Below are 23,006 nucleotides of genomic sequence, written 5' to 3'. Positions count from 1 at the left end.
GTTTACTGTTGTTTGTCTGGTAAATAAGACAGAGGCCTTCTCCTCCGCAGAGAGTTTTATTTAGGTTTCCATGGTTACTCTGTATTTGTGCTCGGCCTGTGATTCTGGATAGTTTCTGGAAATAGTTTGTTCGTAGTTTCTCAGATAGTTACTGGGAAGGTTCTTGGATATGTTAAGTGGTAATTCGAGGTTAGATTCTTTGATGGTTTGCTGGATATTCATTGGTAATTCCAGGGTGGAGTCTTGGCTAATTTTTGTTTATTTATTTTGGATATTATATTTTTGGGGTAGATTGTTGGATGGTTTCATGGAGGTTCATTTGGTAGGTTCTTTGATGGTTTCTTAGACAACTGTCTTTAACTTCTAGGTATCTTTTTGGATGGTTCCTTGATTTGATTGATTTATTGGGTAAAGTCTTGGATGGTGTCTAATAGATATTCATTTGGTATATTCTTGGATGGTTTCTTGGATATTCATCAGTTATTTATGGGTAGATTCTTGAAAGATTTCTTGGCTAGTTTTTGGATAAAGCCTTGGATTGTTTTTTTGGATATATGTCAATAATTTCTTGGTTGATTGTTGGATGGTTTCTTGGATGTTCATTTGGTAGATTCTTTAAAGGATTCTCAGGTAACTGTTGGTAATTTCTAGATATCTTCGTGGATGGTTCCTTGAATATTTATTGGGTAAAGTCTTGTGGTGTTTTTTGGGATATTTATCGTTAGAGTCTTGGATATTCCGTTGTTATATTCTTGGATGGTATCTTAGATATTTTGTTGGTAATTTCTGGGTAGATTCTTGGATGATTTCTTTGATTTATTTTTTTTTTTTTTAAATTTTGGTTATATGTGAGACTGCGATGGTTTCTTGGATATTCTTCAGTTAACTTATTCATGGGTAGATTTCTTGGCTAGTTTTTGGGTAAAGTCTTGGATGGTGTCCTGGATATTAATTTGATATATTCTTGGATTGTTTTTTGGATATGTATTGGTTATATGTGAGACTTGGATAGTTTCTTGGATATTCATCAGTTATTTATGGGTAGATTCTTGAAAGATTTCTTGGCGAGTTTTTGAGTAGTCTTGGATTGTTTTTTTGATATTTTTTGATAGATTCTTAGATAATTTTATGGATATTCATTTGATATGTATTTGATAGATTATTTGATTGTTTTTTCGATATTTATTAGGCAGATTCTTAGGTGATTTCTTTGGTGTATATTGGTAATTTCTGGGTCGATTCTTGCAACACATCCTCATACTACAGCTTATATATCTTACAAAAATGCACATACCATGGTTGTATGCTATCAAATGAATTAGCATATCATGATTGACGTTACGTACTTAACGTAAAGTTATGTAGGTTAGGTTTAGGCAGGTAAAGTTATGTATGGTAGGTTTAGGAAGAGAAACATGGTGACGATGTACCTTAAAATAACTCATACGGTTCATACGGTTCTGAACATCAGTCTCCTGGGAGAAAGTCCTGTGTTTTGTGACCCGCCCACCACCCCAACCTGCCTCTTAATTAAGTGGGTTATACATGAATTACATGGCTTATAGAGGAATAGTGGTCCATTACTCTAGGAAAATGTACGAACAGGGCATGATGGTTTCTTGGATATTTATTGTTGATTTCAGGGTAGATTGTTGGATATTTATTGGGTAAAGTCTTTGATGGTCTCTTTGATGTTTATTGCTTATTTCTGGGAAGATTATTGTCATTGTGACCATGTTAGCATACTGGCGTTAGCATTGAGTAAGTACAGGCCCAAAGCTTTCGTTTCTAGGGATAACTTGTTAGCATTTGGAAAATATTCATTTTGTGCAAAGTTGTATTTGTGGTTTTTAGGTTGTTGTTTTTTTGGGTTTTTTTTTTTTTTTTTTAGATCTTTCTTCTGGAGACATTCTGGTCACTTCTGGAAAAGTTTCTGTCAGATTTTTAAGAAGTTTCAGGATGATTTTTGATCATGTTTATGATTATTTGTTGGCAGCTTCTAGGATATTTTCCAATCAGGTAATTCATAAGGTACATTAAGAAAGGGTTTTGGGGTTTTTTGTGGTTTAAAACTTTAAGTAGTTTCAGAATCATTTTGTCCATGAAATGCTTAGGCAGAGACGGCCTGGATTATTTCTCGGACAGCCTTTCTTGACCTGGAAAATAATTTCTATAGCTAAAACAGGTCCTGGATAATTTATGGATTTATGGATTCAGGAAGGCGTCTGGAGGGTTTCTGAGCTTGTGTGCAGTTTTCAGTCATTTTCTGGAAATCTGTATGCTCTCCTCCTTCAGCCTGACACTCATGTATTCAGTCTGCTGACCTGCTGCTGTAATCCTCAAACTGAGGCGTTGGGAGATCTGTCACTGCTAGAGAGAGTGTGGGAGCTTATCTGTCAGACTGCTGAGCAACAACCAGCCAGCCTGTAAACCTGAAGAAATCACAAGAGAGAGGAAAAAAATATTTAAAGCAGCTTGCTGTGACTCACAAGCGGCTGTCTGGAGCTGTTTGCTCCCTGATTGTCTAATTTATCCTTCAGAGCTCTAGAAACAGCGTCAACACGATGCTGTCAGGGTGTAAATCTTTCCTGCTCTGAAAAGGTGTAAATGATGTTATAGTAATTTTCTCTTTCTGACTGCTGTAGCTGCAACTGATGCTTTTCAACTTGCTGTTTCTAACACTTTCAGTCTGTAAGCGCTTTCCTGCCGAACACGAGTGACTCATTTTGAGTTTATTTTAATAATGATAAAATAAAAACCTGTTCATTATAACAGCTAAACAGACACAGGAGGACATGAGGAATATAGAAAATTTCAATTAAAACCAAAGAACTTATTTACATGACTTTTTACAGAGCACAACATTAAGGCAGCAAATCTGGTCATAAACAGCACACGAATCATGGTAAAATATTAAAACTGCAACTTCTTAAAGAATGACCACAAAGAGCACACGTGTTTTGAATAGTCCATCAATAAAATTCCAAAATATGGGAGTTGAATCATTCGCCAAATTTCAGCACAAATTCACGTTTACAAATTAGGACTTTTTCAAAAATTTACAGTTTAAAAAACATGCACTGTAAAATCTGACAAGCTGATCTTACTGAAAAAAATCTAGGAACCAGATTCCCTAGAAAATGTCCATTAATATAATGATTACGCTTAAGTTACTCTGTAAATTAGGTGGGGAAAAATTGGATATATCGATATCGGCCACATAAGTTGTTATATTTTGCCATAAGTCAGTATAATGCTGGCTGCAAACTAGTCCAGCACATTTGTATGTTCATAAACACAGATATGTTGACTCCACCAAATGCAAAATCCTCTTTGTTATGATAACATATTCTCATAGAACGGTTCGTATGATATCCTACAACTTTGCGCCCCATGAATGACGTTACGCTACATCCCTTAATGTACAGTTACGTAATTACCGTAAAGTTACTGTGGTTAGGTTTAGGAAAAGAGACGTGGGGAGGACGTACCTTAAAATGACTCAAAGTTCACATGGATCTGAATACACGACTCCAGGGGAAGGTCATGGGTGAAAGTCCGTTTATTTGGGACTGCTTCCTTGTTTACTTCCGTCAGTGCATCGGTCACGTGAATACAGCGTTTATAAATACGCTGGATATGTACGAACTTGGGTGCATTGCTTTTAGTAGGAAATCATACAAAATATTTGTTGGAACAGCTTGCTCATGATCGCGTTAAGTCAAACTAGCTTGGTTTACTTAAGTTGCCAACACTGAGGAAGAACAGGTCAACTGCTCTTGTCATTTTTAATTTGTAACGACTTCACAAAATTCAGTAATAAGTAAGTAAATTCCTAGTAATGTAAATGTTCGTTGAAATCTTTAATTTAAAAACCAGTGAGTTTGTATTTGTACTCGTTTTCTCTGTTTTTCCTCAAACTTCCACACAGTAAGTTATAAATGTAACAGTGTCACCTGCAGAAAGTCAAACTGTATCAGCATAAAGTGGTCGGACGTCACAGTGGTCCACAAACATTCGTGTCAGGCTGGAAACTATCTGAACTCAACCTCAGTGGATTAGCTGTGAGGGTCTGGGCGTCTCGTCTGTCCTCTTTCCTTCATCAAACCAGCACTTATTTTGTCCCGGCTCACCACGCTGGATCCAAAACTTTCACATTAGCTTCATATTAAAATGCCAAAGACAGTTTTTTTTTTCCGCCGAGTCACCAGAGAAAGTTCAGAAATGAAAAGACAGCTGCTGCATTTTGGAAAAAGACATTAACATGACTGACAGCTGCTGTCAGCAGTGAGGCGATGGTGGTGGTGGTGGTGGTGTTCCTGCTGCAGGTCATTTATACTACAACTCCAACTTGACCTCAGTGTCTTCAGTCCCAGGCAACTTTTCATTGAGATAATGGATAATGCCTGCGTCCACTCCCTGCACACTTAGTGTTGTGTTTGGAGATGTTCTGTCCTGTAAAACTCCACCAGCAACTCTTTGTTCTCGTTTAATTGAGTTGGAGGTGGTTCACCTGAGTCCGAGACACACCTGTGGACTGCTGAGTCATCTGGAAACTTGTGCTTCGTGAGCTGTGGTGAAAAGGACGAGGCTGCTGTTATTCTATATTTTTGTCATGGTCAACAAATCTGAACAAAAGACCAGAATCATCCAAAAAGTAAGAAACATGAATTCAGATTTGTTTATCAGATTTTGTACATAACAAGGTTATAAAATACAACATGTTGTTAAAGGTTAAACCAGCAGTTCTCAACCTTTTTGACATTTCAGATGTAGATCAGTTGTTTACAGTTCAACCAGAAGGACAATTGAACTTCTCACCTGGTGACGTTTGAATAACTGTCTGAGGCTGAACAAGGTCCATTTAAAAAAAGAGGCATTTGAGTATCAACTTGATTTCTTTTTCCTCTTCCTTCCTCTCCCATCAATCCTCACACAACCCCTCAGATTTATCTGCCGAGCCTTTGAAGGGAGCCCTGGCCTCACTGCCAGGGCGTCAAAAAGCGCCCTGGGAGGGCACAGTGCAGCCTTTAGCATCTGTATGAGACGCCACAGGCTTTCAACCAGCCCCCTGTAAACCCATCCACATCTTTGTTAGACGGAGTGTAAAGAGCGGGAAATCCACTTGGAGCAGGTGGGAGGAGACCCAGCAGACCGGTGTTCGTGTCTCTTGTGAAACCAAAAGTCAACATTGAGTAATTTTTTAAGTCGTTAATCACGGCAAACAATTACATCAGTCATTGTAACGTGACGTGACTAACGACTGACGTGACCGTCATTAGCCACTCATTAGTCAAATGAGTTGTTAGCCTTTAGTCAGTCGATAAGCAGTTGAATCGTTAGTCATTCAAGTGAGTTTATCAGTCATTAGTCAGTTGCTAGTTTGTTGTTAATCACGTGAGTGGCTAGTAAGTTGCTAGTCAGTCATTAATCACGAGTCATTTGTCACTCGTTAATCAGTTGTTAGTCAGTAGTCACTTGAGTCGTTATTGAGTCGTTAAACAGTCATTAAGTCAGTTGCTAGTCAGTTGTTAATCATGTGAGTCGCTGGTCAGTTGCTACTAGGGCTGCAATTAACGATTATTTTCATTGTCGACTAATCTGTCGATTATTTCTTCAATTAGTCGACTAATCATTTTATCGAAAAATGTGTTAAATGTTGAAAAATGTCGGTCTGTCTCTCCCAAACCCCAAAATTATGTCACGTCACTTCGTACATCACTTCGTACGTCACTTCGTACGTCACTGCGTACTCACGCCAAAGGATTTTAGTTGACCGTCATGGGAAAGCTGCCAATATTTAAACGTAAGAAGCTGCAGTAAGAGTATTTTGGGGTACTTTATAGTGCTTTTCTATTAAAAATGACTCAAACCGATTGGTCGACTACTAAAATAGTCACCGATTATTTTAATAGTCGATTAGTCAGCGATTAGTCGACTAATCGTTGCAGCCCTAGTTGCTAGGCGATAGTCAATCAATCAAGCGAGTTGTTAGTCACTTTAGTCAGTCATTAATTAGTCATGAGTTAGTAGTTGGGTGAGTTCTTAGTCAGTCGCTAGTCAGTTGCTGGTCAATCACGAGTCATAAGTCAGTCATTAATTACGAGTCATTAGTCAGTTATTAATCAGTCAGTAGTCAGTCGCTGGTCAGTCATTAATCAGTTGTTAGTCAGTAGTCATGCGAGTTCTTAGCTAGTCCCTAGTCAGTTATTTATCACGAGTGCTAGTCAGTTGTAAGTCAATCACATGAATCATTAGTCAGCCATTAATCACAAGTCATTAGTCAGTCATTAATCAGTTGTTAGTCAGCATCCACTTGAGTTGTTAGTCAGTCGTTTGTCAGTCACTAGTAAGTTGTTAATCACGCAAGTTGTTAGTCAGTCGTTAATTAGTCGTCAGTCAGTCGCGGGAGTCATTAGTCAGTTGTAAATCAGTCGTTCGTCAGTCAGTTGCTAGTCAGTTGTTAGTCAGTTGCTAGTCAGTCGTTAGTCACGTGAGTTGCTAGTCAGTCATTAATCAGATGGTTGTCAGTCCCTAGTCAGTCATTGCTCCATCATGTGAGTCATAAGTTATTAGTCAGTCGTTTGTCAGTCGCTAGTCAGTCATTAATCACCAGTCAATAGCCAGTTGTTAGTCAGCATTCACTCATTCATGTGAGTCATTAGTCAGTCGTTGGTCAGCAGTCATGTGAGTTGTCAGTCCCTAGTCAGTTGTAAATCACGAGTGGTCAGTTAATCAGTCATTAGTCAACTGAGATCTTATTTTAACTCTAAGTAGTTTTGTTGCCTAACTCTAATCGCCGACCCCCCCTCTGTGTCAGGAATCAAAGCAAAGGCAGAAGCCTTGACATCATTCTTCTGTCCACGTGTCAAAATATGACGCGTAGAGATGAGGTCACTGTTGTGGAGGGACCGACCCCTCAGGTTAGGAACCACTGGACCAGCTGCAGCAGTAACATCCTGCTCCACCATTGATGATAATCTCACGCATCATGAAACATCAGTCGCAGCAGACGTTGTACTGCAGAGTCAGTTCTTTAAATTTTACACTTTGCTTTGACAAGTTCTAAAACCTCCAGATAATCTTGTTCATAACTCATCACTTGTAATAATAACTTGGCACATGGCGTGAGTCATCTTCAGTTCTGTTTGTGTCGGTGTGAGGTCATGTTGTTTGTTCAGTGAAAGGTTTGTATTGTGTGTGTGTGTGTGTGTGTGTGTGTGTGTGTGTGTGTGTGTGTGTGTGTGTGTGTCAAGAGGAGAGGTCAAATGAATTTGTAGTGTAAATATTTGTCAGTGTATTATTTCTCAAACAGGTTTGCAGTGACTTTTGTGTGTGTGAGTTTTACTCTGCACTTTCACTGGCGGCCACGTTGGCTTCCCAGTCCAGCTCCATTGGCTGTTGCTATAGCAACTGGTACCTCCCATTAACCCCAACGACAGAGAGGTTACCTTTCTTCATCATTCTGATGCTCAGTCTGAACTTCAGCAGCTCGTCTTCACCATGTCTACATGACTAAATGCACTGAGTTGCTGCCACGTGATTGGCCGATTAGCTATTTGTGTTAAGGAGCAGTTGAACAGGTGTACCTAATAAAGCGGCTGGTGAATGTATGTTCTATGTGTGAGTAATGTGAAAGTGCTAAAATTTACATTTCACTGTGCAGCTCTGTGTGGAAAATGACAAATAAAATAACCCTGTAATCTCACGTACACAAGATCTGCCAAGTTAAATGGAGGCTTAAGCTTCATTTAGTTAATTAATTAAATGCAAATTTGATCGTGACAGTTACGTGATTTTTTTTTGTCTCTTTTTTTTCATCAGTAAGTATGTTTGCATCATCTACTTTCATCCGCATGCTCTTAATACGTGTGAAAAAAAGCTGAAATAAACAAATGCAGCTAAAAGAAAGTTATCATATTTGGCTGAGGTGGAGTTGGTGCATTGATAAAAACAAAATGGATATTATTATTTATGTGGATATTGCTCTGGTTCAGATTCAGCCTTTTCACCAAATCTCTTTTTCAACTTCAACTTTATTTTGTCCCTGGAGGGCAATTAGTTGTACATCAAGTGAAAACACACTTTTTTGCAGTGTGTCTGTCCATTAAAATAAATATTACTTGGTGATCTTATTGATCTGAATTAACAAGCACGTGTTAATCCTTCAGAAAATATCAGAGTTAATTTTAAAGGTTTGATGAATTTGCTTTAAAGAAAAGACATCACAAAATTAATAGAATTTACAATGAAGTTTGGTTCATCATGCTTTCTGTTGTAGAGAGAGAATGCAGGAGAGGTGTGTGTGTGTGTGTGTGTGTGTGTGTGTGTGTGTGTGTGTGTGTGTGTGTGTGTGTGTGTGTGTGTGTTTTAGATGNGCAGGAGAGGTGTGTGTGTGTGTGTGTGTGTGTGTGTGTGTGTGTGTGTGTGTGTGTGTGTGTGTGTGTGTTTTAGATGCTAAGGAGTGGAGCTGCCATGTGCAACCGTGGCAACCGGTCAGAGTGCCACTATCGTCGTGGTAACAGACCAGGTTACAAACAATGGCAGTTTGTTTACTTCGCAGACGACAATATCGGGGTCACTGTGTGTGTGTGTGTGTGTGTGTGTGTGTGTCCTCTCTCATCTCTCCACCCTCAAACGCTCAGAAACAAAACCTTTCCCTTTCTTTTTAACACTTTTCAGGGGGGCCAGTTTAACTCCAGTGAGCGTGACATCACTGACATCATCCAATCACGCGTCTCGGAGTGTAAAAATAGACCGGGGCCAAACTGCTGACCCGGTTCACACGGAGGGTTCTTATTGGTTAACGAGGTCGTGGGGTTGATGAGGAGTCAGTGTGTGAACTGATGATTGAACTCAGTTCGACAACTTTGTTTTCACTGCTATCACAGTAACACTAGTACTACTATTACTGCTGCCACTGGCTTTGTTAGCACTGCTGTGACTGCTGGTGTTGTTACGACTTCTACTGTGAACACTATTACTACTACTGCTGCTGTAACAGTTAGTTTTAATTATAGTTTCAATAGTACCATTACTATTAATACTACTTCTACCACTACTACTACTACTATCTTTAATAGTTATATGGTTTCATTACTACCACCACAACTACGTCAGCTACTACTACTACAATTATTTTAATAGCATTAAGGTTTCAATACTACTACTACAACTACTACTGCAAAAAGTATTTTAATAGTTTTAAGGTTTCAACATTACAACTACTACTACAACAATCACTACTTTTTTTTAATAGTTTTAAGGTTTCAATACTACTACTACTACTACTACTTTTTTTTAATAGTTTTAAGGTTCAATACTACAACTACTACAACAACAACAACTACTAATACTTTTTTAATATTTTTTAAGGTTTCAATACTACTACTACAACAACTACTACTTTTTTAATAGTTTTAAGGTTTCAATACTACTACTACTACTACTTTTTTTTAATAGTTTTAAGGTTCAATACTACAACTACTACAACAACAACAACTACTAATACTTTTTTAATATTTTTTAAGGTTTCAATACTACTACTACAACAACTACTACTTTTTTAATAGTTTTAAGGTTTCAAAACTACTACTACAACAACAACTACTACTTGTATTAATAGTTTTAAGGTTTCAATACTACTACTACCATTTTACGGTTTCAATACTACAACTTTTTTTAATAGTTTTAAGGTTTCAATACTTCAACTACTACAACAACTACTACTTTTTTAAATAGTTTTAAGGTTTCAATACTACAACTACTACTTTTTTTTAATAGTTTTAAGGTTTCAATACTACAACAACTACTACTTTTTTTTAATAGTTTAAAGGTTTCAATACTAGAACAACTACTACTTTTTTTAATAGTTTAAAGGTTTCAATACTTCAACTACTACAACAGCTACTACTTTTTTTAATAGTTTTAAGGTTTCAATACTTCAACTACTACAACAACTACTACTTTTTTTAATAGTTTAAAGGTTTCAATACTTCAACTACTACAACAGCTACTACTTTTTTTAATAGTTTTAAGGTTTCAATACTTCAACTACTACAACAACTACTACTTTTTTTAATAGTTTTAAGGTTTCAATACTACAACTACTACTTTTTTAATAGTTTTAAGGTTTCAATACTACTACTACTACAACTTTTTTTTAATAGTTTTAAGGTTCAATACTACAACTACTACAACAACAACAACTACTAATACTTTTTTAATATTTTTTAAGGTTTCAATACTACTACTACAACAACTACTACTTTTTTAATAGTTTTAAGGTTTCAAAACTACAACTACTTTTTTAATGGTTTTAAGGTTTCAATACTACTACTACTACTTTTTTAATGGTTTTAAGGTTTCAATACTACTACTACAACAACTACTACTTTTTTAATAGTTTTAAGGTTTCAAAACTACAACTACTACTTTTTTAATAGTTTTAAGGTTTCAAAACTACATCTACTACTTTTTTAATAGTTTTAAGGTTTCAAAACTGCTACTACAACAACAACTACTACTTGTATTAATAGTTTTAAGGTTTCAATACTACTACTACCATTTTACGGTTTCAATACTACAACTTTTTTTAATAGTTTTAAGGTTTCAATACTTCAACTACTACAACAACTACTACTTTTTTAAATAGTTTTAAGGTTTCAATACTACAACTACTACTTTTTTTTAATAGTTTTAAGGTTTCAATACTACAACAACTACTACTTTTTTTTAATAGTTTAAAGGTTTCAATACTAGAACAACTACTACTTTTTTTAATAGTTTAAAGGTTTCAATACTACAACTACTACAACAGCTACTACTTTTTTTTAATAGTTTTAAGGTTTCAATACTTCAACTACTACAACAACTACTACTTTTTTTAATAGTTTTAAGGTTTCAATACTGCAACTACTTTTTTTAATAGTTTAAAGGTTTCAATACTACAACTACTACTTTTTTTAATAGTTTAAAGGTTGCAATACTACAACTACTACTTTTTTTAATAGTTTTAAGGTTTCAATACAACAACTACTACTTTTTTTTAATAGTTTTAAGGTTTCAATACTACAACAACTACTACTTTTTTTTAATAGTTTTAAGGTTTCAATACTACAACTACTACAACTTTTTAAATAGTTTCAAGGTTTCAATACTACAACAACTACTACTTTTTTAATAGTTTTAAGGTTTTTCCAATACTACTACTATTAGAATTATTTTTGATAGTTTTAATATTTCAGTACTACCACCACTACTACTACTGCTGCAGCAATAATTATTTTATTTTTTTCATTTTTCTATTACATTGTACTATTTCACTGCTCTGGCTATGACAACGACTACTACTACACCAAAACTAGTGGTTCTACCACTGCTGTTCCTACAAGTACTACTACCACTATTGCTCCTAAATAAGTACTGTAATACTACAACTAATGCTAATGTTGCCATTACTATGTACTGCAATATTTTTACATTTTGGTATTATTTATAATATTTTTTGTATTTCAATACCATGGCCTTCACTAATATTACTACTACTACCACTACTGCAGGAACAATTATTTTTGATATTTTTACTGTTTCAACACCGTGGCTATGGCAAATACCAAAACTAGTGGTAGTAACCCCTCTGTACTACTACCACTACTGCTGCTATGGTCAGTAATAAGTACAAGGACTACTATTATGAGTAGTACGACTAATGCTGATGTTGCCACTACTACTTACTGCAGTATTTTATATTTTGCTTTTTTGAATACTATGTATAGTATTCCACTACAGTGGATGTTACTACAACTGCTATTAGTACCATTGTCACCAATACTACTTCTATTACTACTACTACCACTAGTACTACTACTACTATCAACACCATCAGTCACAGGGGCAGATTTTCTGCACGGTTACTTTTGATAGTTAAATGTGGATTTTCAGTAGCAATGGAGGATTCTTACATTGTTGTACAGGTACTTTAACTTGAGTCAAGGATCAGACTACTTCCTCCACCGTTGTGTTTACATGAGACTGCTAAACAGGGAGCTCCTCAGAGTTTTCACATCAGCTCCAGATGCTGTCACGACTCTCGGCCTGCCAACGACACCTTCGGGTGACGCAGGCTGGTGGCGCGGCTCAGTTTCAGATGCATGCTGGGAAATCTGCTGTGACACTGAACTGAGCTGAGCCGCTGGAACGAACTCTCGTTAGTTAGCTTTTCTCAGCCGCCGACCCAATTATGATCCCTCCATGCATCCATCCCATGTCTCTGCTCCACATTCCAGCAGTGACCTGGATACAGAGAGCACAGCGGCTCAGAGCAGGAAGAAAACCACTGCTGACGACCAGACAATGACTAACTGACAGTGACAGTGCATGAAAAATCTCCTCCTCCTCTTGTTTTGTCCTCCAGTGATTTCTCTGACAAACTGTCCGCCGACGGACTGATTTTAGTATGACGAACTGTCAGCTGTGTGTCTCCAGTAAAAAGCAACAGTCTGTTAAATGCATGATAATAAGCACAGAGCTGGTTGAACAGGATTGTTGTAGTGCGTCTGTCTTCAGCTCTCAGATTCAAATTAACACCACGCAGGCAGGTAAAATATTAACTTCACAGGCTGTGAAAGTGACTCTACAGGTTGTTTCTGCAGCTGTTTGACTGTGACTTAAAGTCACACTAGATTCACGTTACGCATCTCGTCGATGCGCAGATGCTGCTAACTACAGTGGCTGTCACGGAAACGCAAATGTCCCTGTCTGTTCTGGGCTACAGTACAAACATGGCAGTGCAGCATGGTGTCTCTGCAGACGAAGAGCTGCTCCCTGTGCAGATATAGACAGAAACACAACAGTTCTTATTTTGAGGTGATTCTACGCTAAAGAAAACGTACTTATTATATTATATCTGGACAGTATTTATCATTGTTTTGGATTGTTGCAGTAATATTATAATCTACATCTGCATAAAGCAAACATACCTGTCCGCTACCATGTTGATAAGAGTATTAAAGATGTTAAAAGTTAAAAGTAAGCTAGCTAACTATGGACAATCATGTGATTAATTGCGATTGAATATTTTAATTGATTGAATCCCACATACTGGATCTTTAAGGAAAACTACTAATACCACCACAGCAAAACACTAAAATAAAAATAATCTTGATTTTTTTTTTGTGTGTGTGTGAAAACGCTACTTTCTGCTCTTTTTTTTTAAATGTCTTTTTTTTTCCCCCGCTCAATTTGTCAATTAATCTCATATCTACAATAGTCTGAAAAATACTCATCCTAGACACTTGAATTTGCCCACGAGCAAGGCAGCATAAAATTAACTACATCTTTAAATGGGGTTTGGTGGAGAAGGCAACAGTGTTTCCCCAAGTAAGAAAACAGATCAGCAGCAATCAGGTCACGGCTGAAATGTATTACAGCCAACACACACACACACACACACACACACACACACACACACATTGTTAGCATGATTAAGTTTGAAGTTTGATGGAAGAAACCCAGCGATCAAACAGAGATGTGAGATGAAGTTATGTAACACAAACACACACACACACACTCATCTTTAATTCATCAGCAGGAAGTGTACATCTTTGTCGACATGTATCCAGAACTTCACACGGGGGAATCACCCCTGTGTGTGTGTGTGTGTGTGTGTGTGTGTGTGTGTGTGTGTGTGTGTGTGTTAAATAATATAGCAATGCAGGAATTTAGTCTAACTGATGAGAGCCATATATGGACTTCCTGCCCCAAGTCTCTTCCTGTACAGTGGAGTAAATGTTCTTATTATTGTGAGCACAAGCATTTAAAGAGACAGTCGAAACACCCGGAATAAAAATGTGAAAGATAACAGTGAGTACAGTAAAGCTGATAGAAGTGACGTCATGACGACAAAGCAGAGTAGAAACACTCAGAATATGTTAGCGGAGCGAAGGAAAATTAATCAACAATACTTTTGATATGACGTTTTATTATCCAAAAAAAAATAAATTGTTTGATTTCAGCTTCTCAAATGTGAGGATTTGGTGTCTTCTTTAGGGCTTAATGTAAATTGAAAGATTTTTGGATTTTGGAGTTTTAGTCGAACAAAAACAGAAAGTTGAGTCCTACAGCCCCGCCCACAAAAAATGTCATACTGTTTACTAACAATAGAAGTGTCTATGGCAGTGGCCCGCAATTGGCCGCCTGTTTGTGGACCGCGAGCTGAACACGTGACTCCTTCACTGTGTGTGTTTTGGTTTGGTCAGCATGTGTAAATGGGCGGTCATCTCCATGCCAACGATGCGCTGATAGGTTGTTAGCGAGAACGGCACTTTCTTTACTTTTGCTTTTGAAGCGGTATGCTTATCGATACTTTGCCAGCAGTAGGAGCCTAGATTGAATGAAAATGGCGTGTTCCAAGTTCAAAAAGAAAAGAAAGGTGTTGAAAGGTTTAGTTTTATTTGAGTATTTATTTGAATTTATGTTAAAATGGATTTTATTCTGTTTTATTTTATTTTATGTTAGCATGTATTTTTGTTGCTGTTTTGAATACATTTTGTTGTGAATATGACAGTATTATGGCCTGTGGCTTAAACAACTTTAACAAATGGACCTTTGACTCATTGAAAAATGTGGCGTGCATGTGCACAACCTTCACTAAGTCCCGCCCCCAGACACAGACTGGCCAATCATAGCGTAGCATCAGGCCGGCTCAGACCAGGGCCCGACAACAACACAACTCGAATGCAGTCGTTTCAGATTTCCTTCATTTTCAGGCTGGTGTTGTGGATGTGGAGCTAAATGTTGTGCCTGGGGCACGTTGTGTATTAATGATACTCGTTACCTGGAGAGGTTGGAAAAAGATATACGTTTCTTCCCTGTTCCAAAACCAAAATCAAACCCTGAAAAGTGTAGGGTTAGCTAGCTAGCTACTGAAGATATAGCCTACTGAATGTATACACATGCTGCTTTTGCTTTTTAATGATTATAACAGTGAAACAAAGACCGACCCTGCTGTACAGGAACCAGTGAAGGGAAGCAGGGAAACTTTGCTCATATTCAACCAGCTGTGTGTCATTGCAGTGTTTGGTTCCCGACAATCCAGCAGCAGTGGTCCTCTGGTTGAACGGGCAAAGCCAAACACCGTTTCAAAATTATAACAGATAAGCCCTGAACAGTAAAAGTGCTGTGTCCTTTTCCTGCAGCTGCATTTTAATTTGTTCTTAAATTAACATCCAGTCACAAAAGAAACACCTTTGAACATTCAGGTGAGACTGGTGATGTTTGCGGAGCAGGTGTGAATGAAAGGTGTGTGTGTGTGTGTGTGTGTGTGTGTGTGTGAGAGAGGAGGGGGACAATGATGCTCTTTGATCGTTCACAGCAAAACAAACACAATCGTGACACAAAGGTTAATGTTGAACATGAAGTTATGAATTCATTTTAATTATAAGTGGTGTTTGAAAGTGACACTCACACACACACACACACACATTTACACACACACTTGAACCAGTCTCTGTGAATAAAACAGCACGAGTCCAACATGGTCACGTGCCAACTGTATTTTTCCGAGTCATTTATCTCTCTGCAGGAGACTCAGTGTACATTTAGCTGAGCAGCACTGCTCCTCCTCTAAAACCATCTGCATCATCTGTAATTTATATTTGAATAAATAATTCAGTAAAGTCACTATCTGCATGTTATAGAAGGCTGGGAACACCAAACACTGTTCTTTTATTGTACTTTATCTTTGTGCTTTTGTGTGAAATTACACTACCAGGTACAGTGGAGAGTATCCAAGTACATTTACTCAAGTATTGAACTCAAGTACAAGTTTAAGGTACTTGCACTGTACTTTAGTCTTTTATTTTACTTATATATTAATCTGACAGCTTTAGCTTTGTTTTTAATGAACAAAACAAACTTTAGATGATGTTCTGTTCTAAATTAATTAATTATTAAGTTTATACAAGTACAGCTGAAACAATTACTCAATTTATCATTAGTCAAATAAGAAAACATTTAATTTAAACTATTTGATGATTTAAGTAATTTTTCATGTAATATCATTCAACAAGCAACATATATGATGTAATGACGTACATTACAGTTCTAACAATCGTTTTAAACACGTCCTTAACGTCATGAAACTGACACAGTTCTGCATCAGTACTACCTGGCTAGGTTAATGCAACAAAACGACCTGGTTAGATTAATGCAACAAACTTCCTGGTTAGGTTAACTCAACAAAACTACCTGGCTAGGTTAACACAAGAAAATGACCTGGTTAGTTTTTTTCAACAAAGCTACCTGGTAACGTTTATGTAACAAAACTACCTGGATAAGTTTACACAACAAAAAACCTTGTTAGGTTAACGCAACAAAATGACCTGGATAAGTTTACGCAACAAAAACCTGGTTAGGTTAACGCAACAAAATGACCTGGATAAGTTTACGCAACAAAAACCTGGTTAGGTTAATGCTACAAATTTACCTGGTTAGATTTATGCAATAAAGCTACCTGGTTAGGATTACACAACAAAACTACCATGACTTGGCATTAAATGAGTAATTTTGTCACTCCTTCAGTCTTTAGCCTAAGCTGAGCTGACAGACTTCTGACTGTAGCTTCATATTTAATGAACAGACATCAGAGTAACAAGTTCCCAAATTGTCAGACTAAGTTTTTCTCAATAGTTTTTTGTCCTAATTTCTCTCCAGCTCTCTGATCTTCTGACCTTCAGCAACCTCTGATGATCTCAAAGTGATGACCCACCTTCATCATCACCACACCCGTCGCCATGGTCACCCATCACCTCGGTGACCGACCTGTCCGCCACCAAACCCTCCGCCTCCTCCCCTCTTTGCTCCCATCCTATCGGCCACGGTGATGCACGTGATGGGCAGCGTCTCCCCGGCCAATGAGAGGCAGGGATTCTTCCTCCAGGAGGAGGGCGTGGCCATCACCGTGCCAACGTCTCCCCATCGTCCTCCGTCTGGATTTTCTGATGTCGAGGACAATCGGGCGAGACCGTCACTTCCTCCTTCTCCTCCCCCAGCACCTCCTCTTCCTCCTCCTCCTCCCCCTCCCCCTCCTCCTCCACCCCTGCTTCCAGGGCTAGGAGACCCTGTAGGAGGCCTGAGGAAGAAGAAGAGAGTGAGGAGTTTCTTTTGGAAGACGATACCAGAGGATCAGGTAGAGTCACATTTTTTATTTTATTATTTTGATATCAGGGTGTATACATTTTGAGTATTTTGAGTATCATAACATCAGTTCTTTTACAAGTTCTTCTCTTTCTGTTCCTGGTTTAACTGTGGTTAGTTTTAATTGTGATCCGCAGTGACCTTTGGACCTGGTTCTTGTTCTGTTCTGTAGGTGAAGGGGCGGGCCAACCTGTGGACTCAGGGCCGAGTGCAGCAGCAGTATCAGATCGACGTCCGCACCATCGAAGAGCTGTTTGGTCAAAACGACAATCAGTCAAACACTGAGGCCACGCCCACCAGGGGAGGGAAGACGAGGAGCTCGTTCAGAGAGGCCAAAGAGGAGGTATGTGTTTGTTTGTTGAGGGTGTGTGTGGACAGTTTCCAACTGGGCTCTCATCTCAAACTGACACCTGTTCACCTTTACCTCCCTGTGTGTCTGTCTCTCTGTCAGGTCTGCATCCTAGACTCTAAGCGAGGGATGAACATCGGGATTTTCCTCAAACAGTTCAAGAGGTAAAATCTCACGTTGTGACGTCAAACACTTTTTTACTTTACGTTACCTGAAGCAAAATATTCTCCAAACAAATGTTTCAGAATTCAATGAAATTCTCTCTGAAAATAGACAGTATTATTGTACTGTACTTGATAACATTGTTAACACTGTGCTACATTACAGAGAAATATAAAACCGTACTAATGAACCTTCATTAATATAGGCCTATATTTTATCTACAAGTGCACGTCACACACTGAGCGAGCCGCCTGTTAATGACGCTGTGGGCAAAGCAGTAATGATTGTGCCAAGTGGCTAATGGGCATGTAGTTGGAGGAAATAGAATCCAACATCAACATCCCTGAAAGTCAGATCGAAGGATGAAAAACGACAGACCATCTTGTATGTTAAAGATCACAGGTTTGATTCTCAGAGGAGATAAATTAAAAAGGTCTTGACCAGGTGACACCTCTCTCTCTGGCCGATGCTGGTGGGTAATACCTGTGCTGGAGGTCAGTCTGATTGGCTCCATGTGGATCAATCAATACAGGTCCGTCATGGACGGGAGTTTACAGGAACATTACTCGAGAACCGAATATCACCTCTAAGACCCAGGGTGTCACTCTAACAGAGAGGGTGATGGTGTGTGTGCGTGATGACATGATGGCGTGATGAGTGCCCTCGCCCTCATCCTGGGGTGTTGTGGGTAAACAGATGTGGTGATGCCAGCATGTGGTGACAGAGTGCAGACGGAGACGCTCATTAACATGTGACTGGTTCCAAGTCATGTTAGAGGACAGTGATGGTTACTGAACAGGCCCGCACAGCTTTAAAGATGTCACTGAAATAAATAATCAAATCTAATATATTAATTATATAAACAGCCACAAAGAGACACAACATGACTACAAAGAGGCACAAAATGGCCACAAAGACACACAGTATGACTACAAAGAGACACAAATGGACTTCAAAGAGACACAAAAGGACTACAAAGTGACACAATATGATCGCAAAGCAACGCAAAGGCGCATCAAATGGCCACAAAGAGACAAAACAGCCTAAAAGACACACAAAATGACTTCAGAGACAGAAAACCACTATAAAGAGACACAAACAACAAAGAGATACAAAAAAAAGTCCACAAAGACACGCAAAACTTCTACACAGAGACACTAAATGGCCACAAAGACACACAATATGACTTTAAAGAGACACAAATGGACTACAAGACACAAATTAACTACAAAGTGACACAATATAACCACAAAGCAACGCAAAACAGCCACAAAGGCACATCAGATGACTACAAAGACACACAAAACAACTATAAAGAGACACAAAATAACTACAAAGTGACACAATATGACCACAAAGGCACATCAAATGACTGCAAAGAGACACAAAAGGACTTCAAAGAGACACAAAGGACTTTGAAGAGACACAAAACAACCACAAAGAGGCTCAAAAGGACTACATAGAGACACAAAAGGACTTCAAAGAGACACAAAACAACCACAAAGAGGCTCAAAAGGACTACAAAGAGGTACAGAAGGACTACAAAAAGAAACAAAAGGACAACAAAGAGACACAAAATGGCCTTTAAGAGACTCAAAACAGCCACAAAGAGACACAAAATGACTACAAAGAGACACAAAACAACCACAAAGAGGCTCAAAAGGACTACAAAAAGAAACAAAAGGACAACAAATAGACACAAAACCACTACAAGACACAAACAGCAAAGAGATAAAAAATTCCAGACACACAAAACGACTACAAAGAAACATAAAACTTCTACAGAGACACAAAAGAGCCACAAAGATACACAGTATAACTACAAAGAGACACAGAAGGACTACAAAGAGACACTAAATGAGGCACAAAAGGACTACAAAGAGAAGCAAAATGTCGCATTGCTCTGACTATGAGGAATAACTGAATTTATGTTGTTGGAACGTCTGTTAAACTGGTGACGTTATAAAGGAGCTGGAGAGGTCTGACTCTGCAGCCGTATGTCAAATAAAAATCCAGACTTTTAAGTGTTAAACTCAGTTGTTTTGCATCCCGGTTGGAAAAGAAAGCACAGACTCAGAGGGAGACAAGATGGGATCCATTACCTAGGAGGGTTTGGTTTGTTAACACTGAAGGAGTCACACAGTGTCCTGAACGTGTTTGTGTTGTGTCGACATGTTTCCAAACACACTGAGGGACATACAGGCATGAGGGACACACACTGCTGCTGTCTTACAGAAACTACCAGCAAATATATCAGTAGTGTTGTTTCATGATGATAAACTATTTCACATGCTGTGACAGTTTTATTCACACTATGCAAACTGAGCTGATGAAATCATTAACAGGAAGTCCGCCTTAAAACACGGACATCTGTACGGGACGTGATCAATCCGCCCTTCACACTGACAGATAGTTTGATCACAAGTGCTCAGTGATGTCTTTAAACATTTAGTTTTGTTTAACCAACGGTGCAAAACACAAATATATTCAGTTTACTGTGAAAGAGAACAGACAGTCACACATGTTCAATTTCTGACTGATTAATCAATCAGTTATCAATTTATCTGACGATTAGTTCTCCATTGATTGACTTATTATTGAATGTCAAATCCTCCTCAAGGTCCAATCAGACGATAGTAGACGACATTCACCGTGGCAACAGTGAGCCTTATGGGGCAGAGCCTCTGAGAGAGCTGCTGAAGCTGCTGCCGGAGATAGAGGAGGTAACACACACACACACACACACACACACACACACACACACACACACACACACACACGTTAATGACATCATGTTAGTATCTTCTTCTTCTTCATGTGTTTTCTCTCCCGAAGGTGAAGAAGCTGAAGGGGTACCGCGGCGACGTCTCTAAGCTCTCATTGGCCGATTCCTTTGTGTACCTGCTGGTTCAGCTCCCCAGGTAAAACGCCGTGACCTTTGACCTCCATCAGGCACTTTTGCTGTCGGTCGCTTGTGATGTTGGTGATCAGGGAGTTAATTCTCATCCTGAGAGAGAGCTGGGCCCCATTTTATCAACAGATCTATTTTGCAGTTTTAAATTATTTTTTACTGTTTACATTTGTTTTATTTATTTATTTTTTTGGTGTGTGTGGGGGGGTTAATTTATTTATTTTTTCTTCTTATCATTTTTTTTCTTTCTTTATTTACTTATTTATTTATTGGTGTGTTATTTTTATTAATTTGTTTGTTTTATTTCTTATATGACAGCATTTTTTAAATTATTTTTTTCTTTTATTTATTGATTAATTTATCAGGTGTTTGTGTGTTGGGCAGACTTTTTACATTATTTTAATTTTCTTTATTTAATATTCTAAGTATTATCTATGTATTTATATTTTCAGGGGGATGTTTGATTTTTATTTTCTTTTATTTTTGTAAATATTTTTTGGTGTGTGGTGGAGGGGCTTTTTACATAATTGTTATGAATTTTTATTTATTTTATTTGATGTTTTTGGCATGTGGAGGGGACATTGTTGCATTAGTTTTATTATCTTTTATTTATTTATTTATTTAGGTGTGTATGTTTGGAGTGACTTTTTACACTGTTTTTATTATTTATTTATTTATCTATTTTTTGGTTGGTGTGTGGCATAACTTTTTACTTCATTTTCTTTCAGAAAATAATTATAATTTTCTGTCAGAGCCCAAGCAGTACTGTTTTATTAAAGCTTATACTGATATCGATATTCAGGAGTTTTGAAAATCTGACATGATATTGGTCGATACTTCTGATTTAAAACAACAAAAAATAAACTTAAATGTGTGCTTTCATAGAATTGTTACCCAGATATGTACGACTTGTGTCTGTATTCTTTTAGTTTATTTATTTATTTATGTCCTTTAATTTGAGTAATCGGTCTTTTCTTTTCGTTATTTTCCTTGTTACATTCACACACATTGTTGTTTTTCTGTGGATCTGAAGAGACTTCCTCCAGAACAAATGCGTTCAGAGTTTCTGGTGGCAGCAGATGGTGCAAAGACTGATGGGCCATGAAGCAGCTGCTGGGTGCTCTTAATTTAGAGAAACATTAGCGACTAACAGCAGCGTCCAGCGGGGAGAACGTAGCTGGAAGGGACTGACATAAAAACACTTTTAAGGAGCTTTTAGTTCCCCCTCCTCACCCTCATGCGTCCCCTGTTGTCCCTCATGAGGTCACACAGGTTTATAAAATGTCGGATGATAATGTATTTTTTCTCTGTGTTTAGTTACTCGGTCCGTATTGAGTCCATGCTGTTGAAGGAGGAGTTTCCTGGAGCGTGCGAGGCCATGAAACGAGACATTAGGATTCTTCGTTCGGCCACCAGAGGTAAAACCGAAGGATCGGTCCGGTGATATTTTGAGTCGTGTTTTCTTTGTTTTGTCTCCATGTTCGGTGCAAATGATTGATACACACTGAGACTTCAGCATCTTAAAACCTGCAGAGACAGCGCTTCATCAAACCATCTCACACACACACACACACACACACATTACAGACTAACACCTTGACTATTTATAGCAGTGTGTGTGTGAACTTGATAACTGCCTGAATTGTTAACTAACCATCCACATGCTAACACTGTCGATGACACACTCTGGTGCACACAGGATTATAAGCTGTGTGTGTGTGTGTGTGTGTGTGTGTGTGTGTGTGTGTGTGTGTGTGTGTGAGAAGATGTTGTCCTCTGTATCTATGTGCCACCGCCTCTTTTTCTTTTCTTGAATCTCATTTTCCACACGATGATTTTAAGCAGGTGATGTTTGTTTGTGTGTTTGTTTGTGTGCTGATGCAAATAAAGGCTTCTTTCTCCTCCAGAGTTAATGTGTTGTGAGGAGCTCCATGCTGTTCTCCACCTGGTGCTGCAGGCTGGAAACATCCTCAACGCTGTGAGTGGGAAAATGCATTCACGAATGATTAGACCACGAACAGAGGAGGAGGGAGGTGGAGATGGTTGTTTTATGCCTCTTTGTGGTTGTTCTGCATCATTTGTAGTTTTGTAGTTTGTGCATCTTTGTAGTTGTCTTGGGTCTCTCTGTAGTTTTTTTATGTCTCTTTGTGGTTGTGTTATGTCTCTTTGTGGTTGTCGTGTGAGTCTTTGTAGTTGTTTTGCGTCATTTGTAGTCATTTTGTGTCTCTTTGTGTCTGTCTTGGGTCTCTTTGTAGTTTTTTATGTCTCTTTGTAGTTTTTTATGTCTCTTTGTGGTTGTCTTGTGAGTCTTTGTAGTTGTTTTGCATCATTTGTAGTCATTTTGTGTCTCTTTGTGTCTGTCTTGGGTCTCTTTGTAGTTTTTTATGT

General features: G+C 38.1%; 1 protein-coding gene across 3 annotated transcripts in view; it reads left to right on the top strand.

The window, feature by feature from the left end:
- Positions 1 to 23,006, top strand: part of LOC126403731 (FH2 domain-containing protein 1-like) — a 38,132-nt gene that overhangs the window by 7,349 nt on the left and 7,777 nt on the right. For all 3 annotated transcript variants that reach the window (XM_050066466.1, XM_050066468.1, XM_050066467.1), the window contains 7 exons: positions 16,714 to 17,188; positions 17,369 to 17,539; positions 17,648 to 17,709; positions 20,328 to 20,430; positions 20,543 to 20,628; positions 21,936 to 22,036; positions 22,526 to 22,596. In XM_050066466.1, the coding sequence (XP_049922423.1) occupies positions 16,883 to 17,188; positions 17,369 to 17,539; positions 17,648 to 17,709; positions 20,328 to 20,430; positions 20,543 to 20,628; positions 21,936 to 22,036; positions 22,526 to 22,596 (900 nt within the window). In that variant the 5' untranslated portion in view covers positions 16,714 to 16,882. The remainder of the gene's footprint in view (positions 1 to 16,713; positions 17,189 to 17,368; positions 17,540 to 17,647; positions 17,710 to 20,327; positions 20,431 to 20,542; positions 20,629 to 21,935; positions 22,037 to 22,525; positions 22,597 to 23,006) is intronic.

Source organism: Epinephelus moara, chromosome 17 (genome assembly GCF_006386435.1).
Source record: "Epinephelus moara isolate mb chromosome 17, YSFRI_EMoa_1.0, whole genome shotgun sequence".
NCBI classification, from domain to species: domain Eukaryota; kingdom Metazoa; phylum Chordata; class Actinopteri; order Perciformes; family Serranidae; genus Epinephelus; species Epinephelus moara.
This window is presented reverse-complemented; position numbering and strand designations above follow the sequence as displayed.